General features: G+C 61.0%; 1 protein-coding gene across 5 annotated transcripts in view; it reads right to left on the reverse strand.

Annotated features, from left to right (window-relative positions):
- Positions 1-8547, reverse strand: part of CCDC88B (coiled-coil domain containing 88B) — a 15040-nt gene extending 6493 nt beyond the window's left edge. For 4 of the 5 annotated variants that reach the window (XM_049643503.1, XM_049643495.1, XM_049643512.1 and 1 more), the window contains exons 1-16: positions 8425-8547; positions 7986-8128; positions 7730-7841; positions 7580-7649; positions 7445-7503; positions 7265-7348; positions 7023-7166; positions 6672-6817; positions 6460-6541; positions 6149-6307; positions 5539-5685; positions 5247-5355; positions 4910-5046; positions 3697-4827; positions 446-573; positions 250-367 (exon numbers count right to left, since the gene is read on the reverse strand). In XM_049643503.1, the coding sequence (XP_049499460.1) occupies positions 250-367; positions 446-573; positions 3697-4827; positions 4910-5046; positions 5247-5355; positions 5539-5685; positions 6149-6307; positions 6460-6541; positions 6672-6817; positions 7023-7166; positions 7265-7348; positions 7445-7503; positions 7580-7649; positions 7730-7841; positions 7986-8128; positions 8425-8484 (2829 nt within the window). In that variant the 5' untranslated portion in view covers positions 8485-8547. The remainder of the gene's footprint in view (positions 1-249; positions 368-445; positions 574-3696; positions 4828-4909; positions 5047-5246; positions 5356-5538; positions 5686-6148; positions 6308-6459; positions 6542-6671; positions 6818-7022; positions 7167-7264; positions 7349-7444; positions 7504-7579; positions 7650-7729; positions 7842-7985; positions 8129-8424) is intronic. The other variant, XM_049643486.1, reaches the window with a different exon arrangement.
- Between the last annotated feature and the right edge of the window lie 5185 nt (positions 8548-13732).

Here is a 13732-nt window from a genome sequence, read left to right on the forward strand (position 1 = left end):
TTTTTTTTTATAATTATATATATATAAAAAGCCCCCGCCGGGTCACGCCCCTTTGGGGGGGGGGGGGGGCTGCCCCCCCCCCCCCCCCCCCCCGCAGAAGACCACGTGGCCTGGGCAGCGTCAGCCTGACTCCCAGCACAGTGCTCTCCCCAGTAGGCCCAAGTTGGGCCTCAAGGCAAGGGAGTGGCCAAGACTCAAGGGGCGAGACCAGAGGGGCGGCAGGGACGGGAGCCCGGGGCGGAGCCTCACCTGGACCAGCTCCTGTTCCAGCTGCAGGGCCCTCATCTTGAGTTCCCTCAGCGCCTCCTCCTTGCTGGTGGCCGCCGCCTGCAGCTCAGCCTCCAGCCGCTGCTCCAGGCCCTGGTACCTGCCGGGAAGAAGCCTTGGCACCCACCCTTCCCCGAGCCCTGCCCGCCCCTCTCTGGCCCCTGGGCGATGACCCCACCTCTGTTGCCGGATCTCCTGTTCCCGCAGAAACGCCTGTCGCTCCAGACCCGCCTGTTCGAGCTCACTCTGCAGGTGTTCCAGCCGGGCCCCCAGCTCCTGGCCCCTCAACCAGGCCTTCTCTAGCTCCTGAGGGCGGGTGCGGCAGAGCCAAGGTCAGGCCACCATCCCCGCCCCGGATGGGGGGGGGGGGGTGGGGGTGCAGAGGAGGCCTCGATCCCAAGGCCTCAGGGTCTGGAGACCTAGCTTTCTACCTTCCTCTGTCACCCTGCGCAAATGTCGGTTTTGGTTTTTAGGCTCTCTAGGCCCTGAGATCAAGAGTCCCTGCTCTACCAACGAAGCCGGCCAGGCGCCCCGCCCCGGGCAAACATCTTTAACCCTTTGGGCCTCTACCCCCCCCCCCCCCCCCCTCTGTAAAATGGGAGCATAGGCCTGGCTGCCTTGCAGAGGGACTACGGAAGAGCTGGGGACTGTAAGCCTGGCAGTGGGTGAGGGAGGCCTCTGATCCGGGAGTTAGAGACACTCGCCGGGCAAGCGTCTTTACCTCCCTGAGCCCCTGGCTCCTCACGCGCCCAGGAGCAGCTAGATGTGCCCTCCGTGATGAGGCCAGGCTGGCCATGTGAGGGCAAGAGGGGCTCGAAAGAGGCAGATCTGAAGAGCGCCCTCAGCCACACGGAGATGGCTGCAAGGATAGGGATGTGGCCAACGTCAAGCCCAACCACAGTGGGGGCTGGGGGGGGGGGGGGGGGGGGGGGGGGGCGGCCGGGCGCCCGGGCCGGGCAGGCATCCCGTGGCGGTTGGGCCGCACCATTGTGGAAGGGGGCAGGAGGCCCACTCTGGCCTGTGGGCCTCGGAGGGCGATGGGCCAAACCATTCTGGGAGGTGGGGGCGGGGCTGTCAGGATGAAACCACAAGGAAGAACCAACTCCGACCAGCAGCCTACCATATCCTTGCTCTGGAAACCAAGTCTAGGGCCTTTGCTCTGATCTTCTAGGCTTTGCAGCCCCGCCCAGTCTCCCCCCGCCCACCCCCGGGGTTGGCTGGAAAACTACAAGTCCCATGAGGCCCTGCTGCCTGTTGCCTCACCCCTCCCCCCCCCCAACACCACCATTACAGCCCAAGGGCTAAGGGTAAGAATAACTGTGACACAGATTAAAAGAGGCTTGAACCTCTGGCCCCTCCCAGGCCCCGGCCACAGCCCTCAGTGCCCCGATTTCTCTACCCAGCCCGCCTGGACAAGCCCTTTGGCCCCTGGTTCCCTGGCTAGCCACCTCCTCCTACACCACACCCAGTTAGCACCAGGAACCTCTCTGCCCGGGAAATCTCACAACATTCCCCTGTGTCCTCAGGCCCTTCTAGCCCCGCCAGCCCTCCCCTCCCCTGCACTGCCCACCTGCCTCCATTCACTCCAGAGCTGCCCCCCAGCCCTCTACGTTCAGGATCCTGTAAGGCGTGACATTTTTACTCCGTCTTATAGGTGAGGAAGCCGAGAGTCGGGGCAAGTAACTCGCCCCTAACCACACAGCTGGTAGGCGGGGGATCTGGGCTCTAAGCCAGGTCGGCCTGAGAGCATCTCTCAGTCACGTCCTACAGAGTGGACCCCGCAGACAGCTTCTCGGCCTTGCCTTCTCACCCACGCCCCCGTTCTCACATTCCCCCGGGCCTGCCCTGCGCAACGCCTAGCCCTGGGCGCACCCCACAGTGTGTTCCCCACTCTTCTCCTTCAGAGGGGTCTCCCAGCAAATCACTCCTTCTCCCTGAATCCCAGCATCCTCTGTACAACAGGGATGAACCCGGACACTGTGCTCAGCTGGAAGGTTCGATTCCTCGTCCGCAGCCCACCCTCCCCCGTGGCACGGGCCCCCCGCTGGCCCCGAACACCCTTCTCAATTGCCTCCTAGCCTCCCCCGCTTCCCCCGAGGGGCCTCTCAACACGAGTACCCGACTACTCGGCTCGCCCTCAACCCTCCACCGGGTTTCAAGGTCGTGGGCCTCCTGTAAAGGTCATGGAGGTCATCTCCTTCACAAGCACAGCCGCAACTCGCAACTCGTTCCTTAGCTTGAAAGGAAGACAGAGGCCCTGCCCAGCAGGAACCCGGCTTAGTGAATTCTCTGCCTAGGTTCCTTCCACTTCGCACCTCACACCCCACCCCTACATGGTCACGGTCACGCCTGCGCCTCCTCCTGGCTCACTGCCATTCTCTCTCCTCCTCCAGGAAGCCTTCCGGGACATGCCGCGGCCTAAGTCCAGTGTGCTTCCTGGACTCCCACAGCTCCCTGCACAGTCCCATCGCCATCCTAGACTATGAAAGCCCCTCCCCCCCCAACCAGTACGGGCACACTGGCTGCCTGGTACAGCACCTGGTGGCAAGGTCCCGTCAACACGCTTGAGCACACACAAAAGAAGGCGTTTCCAGGTTTTCTCTCTCCTCCATGCCCCGTCCCAGCCCCAGCCGGCCTCACCTGCCACCAGGACCACCGGCACCACCTCCTGAGGGCCCGAGGGAACACCAAAGGGACACACCAAGGGGACCCTCACAAAGGCTTGTCCACACGCTTGGGTGGCTTTCCCTGCCCGAGGCCAGAGTACTGACGCCCACAAAGGCTGGCCCAGCACGCCTCTCTGGCCCTGCTCCCCCACCTCCCAGGCCCCTCAGCATCATTAATGCCTTCAGGTCTCTGCACATGCTGTTCCCTCTACATGAAATGTCCTTCCCACCTGGTGGAACCTTGACCACTCCTCAGAACCTTCTCCAAAGCCTCCCTGCCCCCACCCCGGCACCCTCTCCCACGGACTCCTGCCCACTTTGCTCTTGATAATGACCATGTCTTGAGCCTCTGTCAAGCAGGAACTAGGCTCGGCACACCGTGATCTCCCTTGATCTTCAAAAGACCCACTGAGACGGCTATGCAGAGCCGCCCGCCCCCCCCCCCCCGTTTGACGGAGGAGGAATAGGGCAGAGGGGACTCAGCTGCCACAGTCAGAGAGCCGGGATTTGCACCCAGGCGGTCAGGCTCCGTACCCATACTCTCATCCCCTGCTACAGCCCACCCCTCCAGAGGGAGGGGACATCCGTCCTGTGACCCAGGTCAAGCGCACCTTTGGAAGGCAGAGGTGGACTTTTACCTTTCGGTCTCCAGCCCCGGCCAGGTGCTGGGGCACTCGGTGGCTACCGATGGGATTGATCACCCAAACCCCAGCAAGTGACTCAGGCCCCCGTTTCCCATCCCAGGCCGCGAGCCCCAACATACCTCCTTGAGGGCCTGCCTCTCCCTCTCGGCCTCCTGCAGGCGCTGACGGCCCTCGCTCTCCAGCACTTGAAGCCGCTCCTCGGCGGCCTCGGCCCGGGCCCTCAGTCTGGGCCCCTCGCGCTCCCACTGCCTCCGCTCTCGGCCCGATGTCGCCAGGGCCTCTGCCAGCGCCTCCCGTTCACGCGCCGCAGCCTCCAGCTCCCGGCCGGCTGCCTCCACTGCCTCCCGCAGGCGAGCCTGCTCCCCGGCCCGGGCCTCCACTTCCTGCTGGGCCTCAGCCTCTGCCTTCCGCGCCTGAGCCAGCTCCTCGGAGAGCCGGGCGGCCTCCGTGGCTCGGGCCTCCAGCCGCCGGGCCTGGGCCTCTAGCTCCGCTCCCAGTGCCTCGGCCTCCCTCTTCAACTGGGCCACCTCCTCCCTCAGGGCCTCCTGCTCCGGGACACCACCAGCCGGGATCTCCCCTGGGATCGGCCCCTCCCAGGTCTGGGCCTCCGAAGCCCCTTCCGACTTCTGCTGTGGATTTTGCTGCGCTGGGTCCCCAACCAACCCCTCCAGCTTCTGTGCATGTTCCCTGCCCTCTGTCTGCCCCTTGAGTAGGTCCAGCCCTTGGCCTGGGGTCTCCTGCCCCTCCATTTGAGCACAGAGGCTAAGCTCCGAGGCTGCAGGCTTGCTCGCAGGGCCCTCCTGTCTCCGCACCTGGGCTTCGGGCCCTGACTCTCCAGTGTCTCCTCCCGACGGCTCAGCCTGAATTTCAGTCTCTGGATCTTGAGATGGGACCGCGGAGGTGGGAGTCTGGAGAAGGGCTCCATGGCCAGCCTTCTCCAGGGACTCCTGTGCTGCTACAGCAGAACCTGATTCCTGGAGGGTCAAGTCTGAGGTCCGAGGGGTCATGGCAGCCGTCTGGAGGGGCCTCTCTATCACCTGTGGGCCTGAGTCAGATGCCTGGGGACGCACAGGTGATCTCGCAAGGGCCGAGTCTGACACGGGGGAAGCCAGGTCCAAGGCCTGGGTGCCTCCATCCCCCACCTGGCCAGCCAAACCCTGGGGGCCACGGTCTGAGGTCAGGCAAGTCTGGGGAGCCACATCCAGCTCTGGAACCAAGGAGTCCTCGCTCTGCTCCTCCAGCAGGGGGTGCTGAGGGCACATGAGAGGACCGGTCAAGCCCAGAGGAGGAGGCAAGGAAGGACCTGTTGGCCGGTTGGGGGAGGGGACTCACCTGGCCTCCAGGCTGCCCCTGTAGCACCTGTAGCAAGCCCCGAAGCTCCTGGTTCTCCCTCTCCAGGGTCCGCAGCCGCCGGGCCTCTGCCTCTCTCACTTCATCGTGAAGTGAAGGAGTTGCTCCGGGCGGGGGTGCTGGGACATGGGCGATGCGGTCAGGGCCCCTCTGTACCCTCTGCTGGGATCCCCGGCTCTTCACATCCACCCCTACACCCCCCCCCCAACACCTTGGGGAAAGGATGAAGTCAGCAGCCAGCCCCACCAGAGTTGCAGGAAACCACAGGCAGCCCCCCTACCCCCGCAGTCCCCAGCCCCTCTTCTGGGGCCCTCCTCACCCTCCCCAGGAGAGCCCAGGGGTGGCTCCAGGCTCCGCTGAAGCTCCAGCTCCAGCTCCACATTCTCCTCGGTCAGCTGGTCCACCTGATGCCGCACAGAGTCCAGCTCCTGGGGGAAGGACGGGGTCAGACGAGCCCTCCTCACCATGGCCGGGCCAAGAGTGTGGGCTAGATCACCAGGGGAAAAAAGGAGTAGGGGGTCACAGGGAGCACTGGAGAACCCTGGGGGGCCATTGGGGTTACCAGGGGTCACAGATGACAGAGTGACTGGGGGTCCCCGGGGCAGTCTCACCGCGTGGGCCTCGCCCAAACGAGTCCGCAGCAACAGGTTCTCACGCTGGGTCTCATGCAGCCGAGCGCAACGCTCTTGAGCGGCCTCCAGCTGCTCCTCCAGGAGCGCCTTCGAGGCTTCCAGAGCCCCCGAGAGCACCCGTTCCTCCTGGTGGGGGAGCAGAGACGACCTGTGGTGTGAGGCTGCCCCCAAGCACTTCAGGCCCCACCTCTCCCTTCCATCTGCCCCTCCCTCTCCAAGGTCTTTCCAGGGACCACTTCCCAAGCACCTGGCCCCGCCCCTTCTGTGTAGGCCCCGCCCCTTCCCTCCCAGACCCTCCTCCCAAGGTGGCGTCCTTCTAGGATCCACAGCGAGGGGCTCACTCCAGGCAGCTCTTCCCCTACACTCATCCTCTCCAGGACCTACCCCTACCTACCGTCCCCACCTCTCCCTTCCCTCTGTCCCATCCTCCAGAGGGCTTTGCCCCAGACACCACCTCACCCGTTTCTCCTGGCGGTGACTGCTCGGTCCCCAAGACCAAGCCCTCCCTTCTCCAGGCCAGCCCCCAATTCGCTCCCCGCCCCCCCCCCCGGCCCACCCCGTCCCCTGCGGGCCCCGCCTCCCGCCTCACCTCCAGCTGGCTTTTGCAGGCCTCGGCCGCCTGCAGCCGCTCGCGGCAGCGTCGCAGCTCCTCCTGCAGGCGGGGCAGGCGGCCGGCGCGCTCCCGCAGCGCCTCTACCTCCTCGCGGTACAGCTCGGCCCGCTTGGCCTGTCCCGACAGCGCCTGGGCCTGAGCCAGACGGTGCGGAGCTGGGGACGGCCAGCCGCGGGCCAGAGGGATCAGGGAGGGGGAGGACCCCGGCTGGCGGCAGGCAGCGGGGCAGAGGGGGTGTGGGGAGAGGGCTGGGGAATGCGGCAGCGGCGGGGAGCATCTGAGCGCACCTCCTGGCGGAGCCTTCGGATTTCGGCCTCCAAGCCCTGCACCTCCGCCTGGGAGTCTAGCAGCAGCTCGGCCTTCTCCTCCCTGGAGAGAAGAGAAGGGACGCTGGAGGGGCGGGGGAACCCGGAACCCCCAGGCCTGATCCCACCCGTCTGCATCCGCGCCTAACCTGCCCCTCTCCCTCCAGGTCCGCCTCCCAGCCTGGGGCACTCACAGCTCCTGCCGCAGGCGCCGCAGCTGGGCCTTGGTGTTGGCCAGCTGCAGGGCCAGGTGGTGTGAGGGACCCTCTGGAGGAGTCCTAGCAGGAGCCTCCGGCAGCAAGGGGGCCGGCTGTCTCTCCAGCAACAGTTCGGCCAGGCGCTGTGCAAAGTCGAGGGTCGGGAGCCAGAAATAACCCACCCCATGCGCCCCCCCCCCCCCCCGCCCCCCAGTCTGGCTCTTGCAGCTCTGCTGGTCCAAGACCCCCCATGCGAACCCCGCATCTGGCCCCAACCCCCAGTTCCTCCCACATCTGGGTCCCCAGGGTCCTCCCAGCCCTCCACCTGGGCGGTGCCATGCCCCCTACCTGGGCCCCCACGTCGCGCTCCCGCGCCAGCCTTAACAAGGTCCCCATCAGACTCCGGAACAGCATCTCCAGCTCCTGAGGCTCCAGCTCCCCAGGCTCTCGCCCAGCCAGTGCCAGCACCACGCCTGCCCCAGGCTGGGTCACCTGGACCGGGTAGAGAGAGCAGTTCAGCAGAGGAAGTGGAAGGGCAGAGTGCCCCCCGGTGGCAGGGCCAGTCCCAGGCTGTGGATCAGCCCTAGTACCTCCTGGATAGCAGCAGCCAAGTCACTCTGGACCTCGAGGCTGAGGCCCTGGATGTGTCGGATGAAGAGTTCCCGGTGCTCGCACTGCAGGCAGACAGAGTGGAAATGCTGGCACCAGGTGTCTCTCCCACCTCTGCCGCCAAAGCTGAACCCTCCCCTCCCCTCCCCTCCCCCGCTCACCTGCACTGACGCCCCCAGCAACAGCCGAAGGATGCCTTCCAACTCCTCCACTGCCTCCTCTGCTGGGCACAAGCCACAAAAAGTTAGGGGTGGAGGGAGGGGGTAGAGGCAGGAAGGGGTGGTGGGAGAGAGCACCTGAGAAGGGGTCAAAAGCCAACGTCTGGAGGTCTGGGGGTGGCGACAGGACCAGCAGCTGCAGCTCCTCCTGGGGGCAGAGGGGACAGGAGGTGGGAGACGGGCCTTCCCACGGGTCTGAGGCTCAGCCTCCCCTCCCCAGCCCCTCACCTGGTAGAAGTCCCTCAGGCGGCCCCACAGGTGGTTCAGGTTCCGCACTCGCCAGGCTGCGGGGCCATCAGGGCCGCTGACCCTCTGAAGTCCTCCTCGGGAACTGGGAACTCTGGGCACAGGGAGCCGGGTGGGAGGGGCAATCAGGGACCCACCTGCCCCAAGCAAGCTCCACCCACCAGCCCTCAAGCTCCTCCCAGCAGCCTGTGGAGGGAGGGGCCACCTCAGACCCCCGGGCTGGCGGGCTGCTTCTTACACGATGCCCAGCACGCGGAGCAGCAGGGCCCCATCGATGAGATGCAGGAACCTCTTCTCCGGGCCAAGGGGCCCCTCTCCTTCCTCCTCCTCTTCCTCCTCCGGCTCCTCCGCCTCTCCCACTAGGCCGGCCAGTCCCAGCGCCTGTGGGGGAGTGGAGACGGGTCGGCCGGCCCGGTTAGGAACTCCCCTACCAGCAGAGTGACTCCCCAGCCCCTCTGACCTGCCCCCTGAGCCCGTGCAGCCTCCTCCTCTCCTTTGCCCTGAAGGCCTCCGGACCCCTTTTCCCTCCCGAAGCCTACCTGGACTTCTCCAGCCCCACATTTGAGCCCACCCCTGCCCTCCGGCCCTGACTCTACTGGACCCTCCCCCAAACCCGGCACTGGCCCCTCCCCCGCTCTCACTTCCCCTCCCCACACCCCTCCCACCTGCCCCCTCACCCAGGTGGCCAGGCTCCCACTCAGGAAGTCTCTGAGTCTGGGCCCCTTGCCCCCATCCATGACAGGGTCAGGGTGTTGGTCCCGCTGTGGCAGCTACACCTGCCCCAAGAGGAAGAGGAAGTCCCCCGGTCGGGGATCCCGGCCCGGCCACAGACACCCTGTGCAGCTTCCTCCTTCCGGGTGCACGCAGGCCTGTGCGCCCCCACTGTCCTGCCTCGGCCCCCACCTCACCACCCCACATCCTCCCAGCATCTCCGCAGGGCCAGCCCAGGGGTTAGCAGGGGAAGGTGGGGTCAGGGCCGCGCAGGGGTACCCAGCTCTCCCGGCCCAAGGAACAATGGCCGGTGAGCCCTCCGCCTCTCTGGAAACTTGAAACCAGAGAAGGGGACCTCCGCCTTGCATCTCCCAGGGCCTCTGGGAAGCCGGTGGCAGATGCTACCGCCCCAGTAAGTCTCCTCTGCACCCCAGCCAGAAGTGAGAACCCCTCCTCTGACCCCACCCTCCCCCATTCTCTGTGCACCCTGCACTGAGCCAGGACCCTGGGCCGTGGCTCTGCGACCCGACAGGCCTCAGTTTCCCGGCTGTAAAAGAAATGGCTTAGACTCCGGCCTCTGGGGGACTGGTGGGGGACTGGGGGAAGACGCGTACAGCCCGAGGCCAGCAGCAAATGTCTCAGACAGACATTTGCCCGGGAGGACACCCCAGCTCCCTCACTGCTCACTACGGACCCTCCAGATTCATTCTGTCATTCACCGGCTCAGAGCCGGACAGTGCCCGGTGCTGCCATGGTGCAAAAGCCACATAGTCCCCGCACCTGTGGGCCTCCCAGTACACCGGGGAGGCGGCCGCCCCCCCAAAATCACACACGTGCTCAAAATGTAGCATTGCAGCCATCCTATGTGCGTAGACAGCAAAGAGACGGATTTCCTGGGAGGGCCAGGGAAGGCATCCCAGAGGGGGCTCCTCGAGGAAGCTGAGATGGGGTGGGGGTGGGGGGCTGGGTTAAGTAGACAAAGTGGGGAGGCGGGGAGAGAGCAGAGACAGAATGTGCAAGGGCTCTGCGGCAGCTAGAAGCCCGGCCAGCGCCAAGTTCAGGAATTATTCATGTGTCATTGATTCCAAGACACTTGATTGCTCACGTTTAAGTCTCGGAAGTCAGGTTACCTCGTAGAGTGGCTTTCTGGCTGGCGGCAGTCCTCACGTAGCTGTCACTGCCTGCATGTGCCCACACTTCAGAAGCATCACACCCTGCAGAAAGGGAGTCAGCAGCTTGGAAGAATTCCCCGGAGGCAAGAGCTGAGCACTCCTGGAACCCCAGGATTCAAACGGTGGGAGCCCCCAGGGAGGCGAATTAGGCTTGTCACTAACACTCCCAAAGCAGAAGTCATTGCAGAGCTGGGCTGAGAGCCGCCTCCTACGGCTGTTGGTTTTTCTGGTTGTCATACGGATCGTGGAGGGGGCTGCCGCTCTCTCGCCAGCATTCTCGATGGCTCCCTGGAGGAGGTGGCAGCGAAACATACAGGCATCACGCCTCTATTGATTGGACTCTAAATGTGAAGGAGTTTTCCAAACCATAAACAATTTATCTTGTTTCTATTTTCCGTTTTACGTGTGTGCCTCAGACTTATGATGAGAGCCTATGTCTAAGTCAAAAAGAGCTCCTTCGGGAAGCATAAAATAAAGGCTCTCGTGATGAAAGAGACTCGGGACGTAGTAAACTGGCAGCATTCTTTTTTCCCTCGGTGGCATCTTTCACAATTGATGACATCTTAGAGTTGATGAAAGATGGGGCGATAAAAACAACCTTGACAAACACAGGTTTGCCACGAGCCAGTCATGGGTACGAGTACTTTACGCTCGTTGACTACTCTGTATTGAACTCGTATGTAAAATGAGGACTTGGGGCGCCTGGGTGGCTCAGTCGGTTAAGCGTCCGACTTCGGCTCAGGTCACGATCTCGCGGTATGTGAGTTCGAGCCCCGCATCGGGCTCTGTGCTGACTGCTCAGAGCCTGGAGCCTGTTTCAGATTCTGTGTCTCCCTCTCTCTCTGACCCTCCCCCGTTCATGCTCTGTCTCTCTCTGTCTCAAAAATAAATAAATGTTAAAAAAAAAAAATTAAAAAAAAAAAAATGAGGACCAATGCAGGGCGCCTGGGTGGCTCAGTCGGTTGAGCATCCGACTTCAGCTCGGGTCATGATCTCGCAGTCTGTGGGTTCGAGCCCCGTGTCGGACTCTGTGCTGACAGCTCGGAGCCCGGAGCCTGCTTTGGATTCTGTGTCTCCCTCTCTCTCTGCCCCTCGCCCGCTCATGCTCTGTCTCTCTCTCTCTCTCTCTGTCAAAAATAAATAAACATTAAAAAAAAAATGAGGACCAAGGGTTATCTCCAATGTACAGAGGAGGAAACTGAGATTCAGAGAGGTTAATAACTTGCCCAAAGCCACACAGCTATCGAGTGGTAGAACCAACCAAAAGAAGGCCGTGGGGCCAGCATGTAAGGAGCAAGGGGCTCACGGTCAAGGCGAGCCAGGTCTCATCAGGCAACGGGAAGCCGTGCAGGGTTGTTAACAGAGGAGCACATCCCTTTGCTTGACACTCCTGAGACGCATTGGGAAATGCAGATAATCCTCCCCGAGAGTTGTTACGAGGATTCCATGAACTGGTGCCCAGCCGGAGCGTTCATTAAATGGTCCCTGGTGTGGTTGTTATGTTTAGTATTAATAATATCAAGGGTTCGTCCAGATTTGACCCCCTGCGAATCTTACGTCTGTTTGCATTCCCTAAAGATTCCAGCCTGGGAAGTCCTCCGGGAGCACCTGCTCTGGGTAAGCCAAGCACCCAGACTAGGGTGACTAGGCCTCATCCCCTGGCGGCGGAGGGCCCCTGGCTTGCTCAACATCTCCCAGTCACACCCTTCCTCAAGCCTCGGAGGCAGGGACCGTGTCAACGATTGCTTTCACATCTGTCACTCCACGCACGCCTGGCTGCATCTCAATATGTTTCTCTGACTTGGTTCGGCTGAGTCAGGCAGAGGGAGGCTTTGGGGAGAGTGGGAGCTGGGGACGGGCTTCCTCATCAGGTGACAAAGAGATCCTGGGATCTCAAGGCTCAGTTAGCTGTTAAGGGATGTTCACCAGAGTCCAGCAGGGGTCCCTTCCCTTCGGCTGGATTTCTCCTGTAAAATTTTTTTCAGGGGCACTTGGGTGGGTCTGTCGATTAAGCGTCCAACTTCGGCTCAGGTCGTGATCTTGAGGTTCACGAGTTCGAGCCCCGCATCGGGTTCTGTGCTGACAACTCAGAGCCTGGAGCCTGCCTCGGATTCTGTGTCTCCCTCTCTCTCTCTGCCCCTCCCCCACTCGTGCTCTGTCTCTGTCTCTCTCTCTCAAAAATAGATAAACATTAAAAAATAAAAATAATAAGGAATGTAAACTGGTGCAGCCACTCTGGAAAACAGTATGGAGATTCCTCAAAAAATTAAAAATAGAACTACCCTACGACCCAGCAATTGCACGACTAGGCATTTATCCAAGGGATACTGGGTGTGCTGTTTCGAAGGGACACATGCATCCCATGTTTATAGCAGCACTAATCGACAATAGCCAAAGTATGGAAAGAGCCCAAACGTCCACTGATGGATGCATGGGTAAAGAAGATATGGGATATAGATACAATGGAGTATTACTTGGCAATCAAAAAGAATATCTTGACATTTGCAACTACGTGGATGGAACTGGAGGGTATTACGCTAAGTGAAATTAGTCAGAGAAAAACAAATATATGACTTCACTCATATGATGACTTTAAGAGACAAAGCAGATGAACATGAGGGGAGGGAAGCAAAAATAGTATAAAAACAGGGAGGGGGACAAAACATAGGAGACTCTTAAATATGGAGACCAAACGGAGGGTTCTGGAGGGGTTGTGGGAGGGGGGGAGAGGCTAAATGGGTCAGGGGCATTAAGGAATCTACTCCCGAAATCATCGTTGCCCTATATGCTAACTGGACATGAATTAAAATATAAATAAATTTAAAAAACAAAAATTTTAAAAAAAAAAGGGGAAAGAAAATGTGTCCACACAGAAAACTTTAAAAATAAATAGATGGAAAAAAAAAATAAATAAAAATAATAAAATAAAGTTTTTTCAGACCCGCGATCAAAAACGCCAAGACTGCGTAAAGGTACAGAAAAGAAACCAAGTCTCGCCCTCATCACTGCCAACCCCTACCCTCTGACCCCCCCGTCTGTCTGTAACAGGTGGATACAACCACACACGCAGGGCTGCGCACCTCCGTGCTTCGCAAAATATTTTACAATCTGCTTCATTTCTCTTCAGAGCCACTGGCCTTGGCCTTTTTAATGGCGACGCGGTATTCTGCTGCCTTGCTATTCCATCATCATTTAAACTGTGTCTTGTTGGGGCACCTGGGTGGCTCAGTCGGTTAAGCGGCCGACTTCGGCTCAGGTCACGATCTCGCGGTCCGTGAGTTCGAGCCCCGCGTCGGGCTCTGTGCCGATAGCTCAGAGCCTGGAGCCTGTTTCAGATTCTGTGTCTCCCTCTCTCTGACCCTCCCCCGTTCATGCTCTGTCTCTCTCTGTCTCAAAAATGAATAAATGTTAAAAAAAAAATTTAAAAAAATAAACTCTGTCTTGTTGACAAATATTCTAAACATCTGCAGTGCTACAACGGCTCCCCTTCTCAGATATCTTTTTCTGGAAGTTTTTAAGCAAGTCCAATACCCACGACTGCCGGCATGGGGATCCATGGGAGTCAGCCCGAGAAGCAGAGAATGACAGACAGACAAATGGACAACGTAGTCACCTGCAAACCCGCCCCCCCCCCCCCCCCCCCCCCCCCACCCACGCCGGGGCTCAGCACAGGATAGGAGTGGGAGGGATCGCATCTCCCATCTCCCAGTTCCCTTCTGGTTTTGAATTCTCTGGATAGCCCTGGTCCAACCCCAGAGGCCAGAGGCAGGAGGGCTCTGGCGTTCGAGGAAGCAGAGTCCAGGGAGGCCAGGCAAGTGGTGGCCAGGTCCAGCCAGAGCCTGGGACCCACCAGGGCTGAGTCAGAGAGCCACTTTTGCCCCCTGCCTGCAGCAGGCCCAGAGCCCCACCTGGTGCCTCCGAGGCCCTCCGGGAGCCCAGTTCCCTCAGCAGAAGATTCAGGGCTCAAGAATTAAAGACAAAACACAGCCTCCAGGGCCTTCTGGGCACCTGGCCCTCTGGTGTTGGGTCTGAGGGACTCCCTCCCCCTCCCCCAAGTCTCTAAGAAGGGATGGTTTTCCTCTCTGCCACTTGGGGGTGGAAG

This window comes from Panthera uncia, chromosome D1, assembly GCF_023721935.1.
Source record: "Panthera uncia isolate 11264 chromosome D1, Puncia_PCG_1.0, whole genome shotgun sequence".
NCBI classification, from domain to species: Eukaryota; Metazoa; Chordata; class Mammalia; order Carnivora; family Felidae; genus Panthera; species Panthera uncia.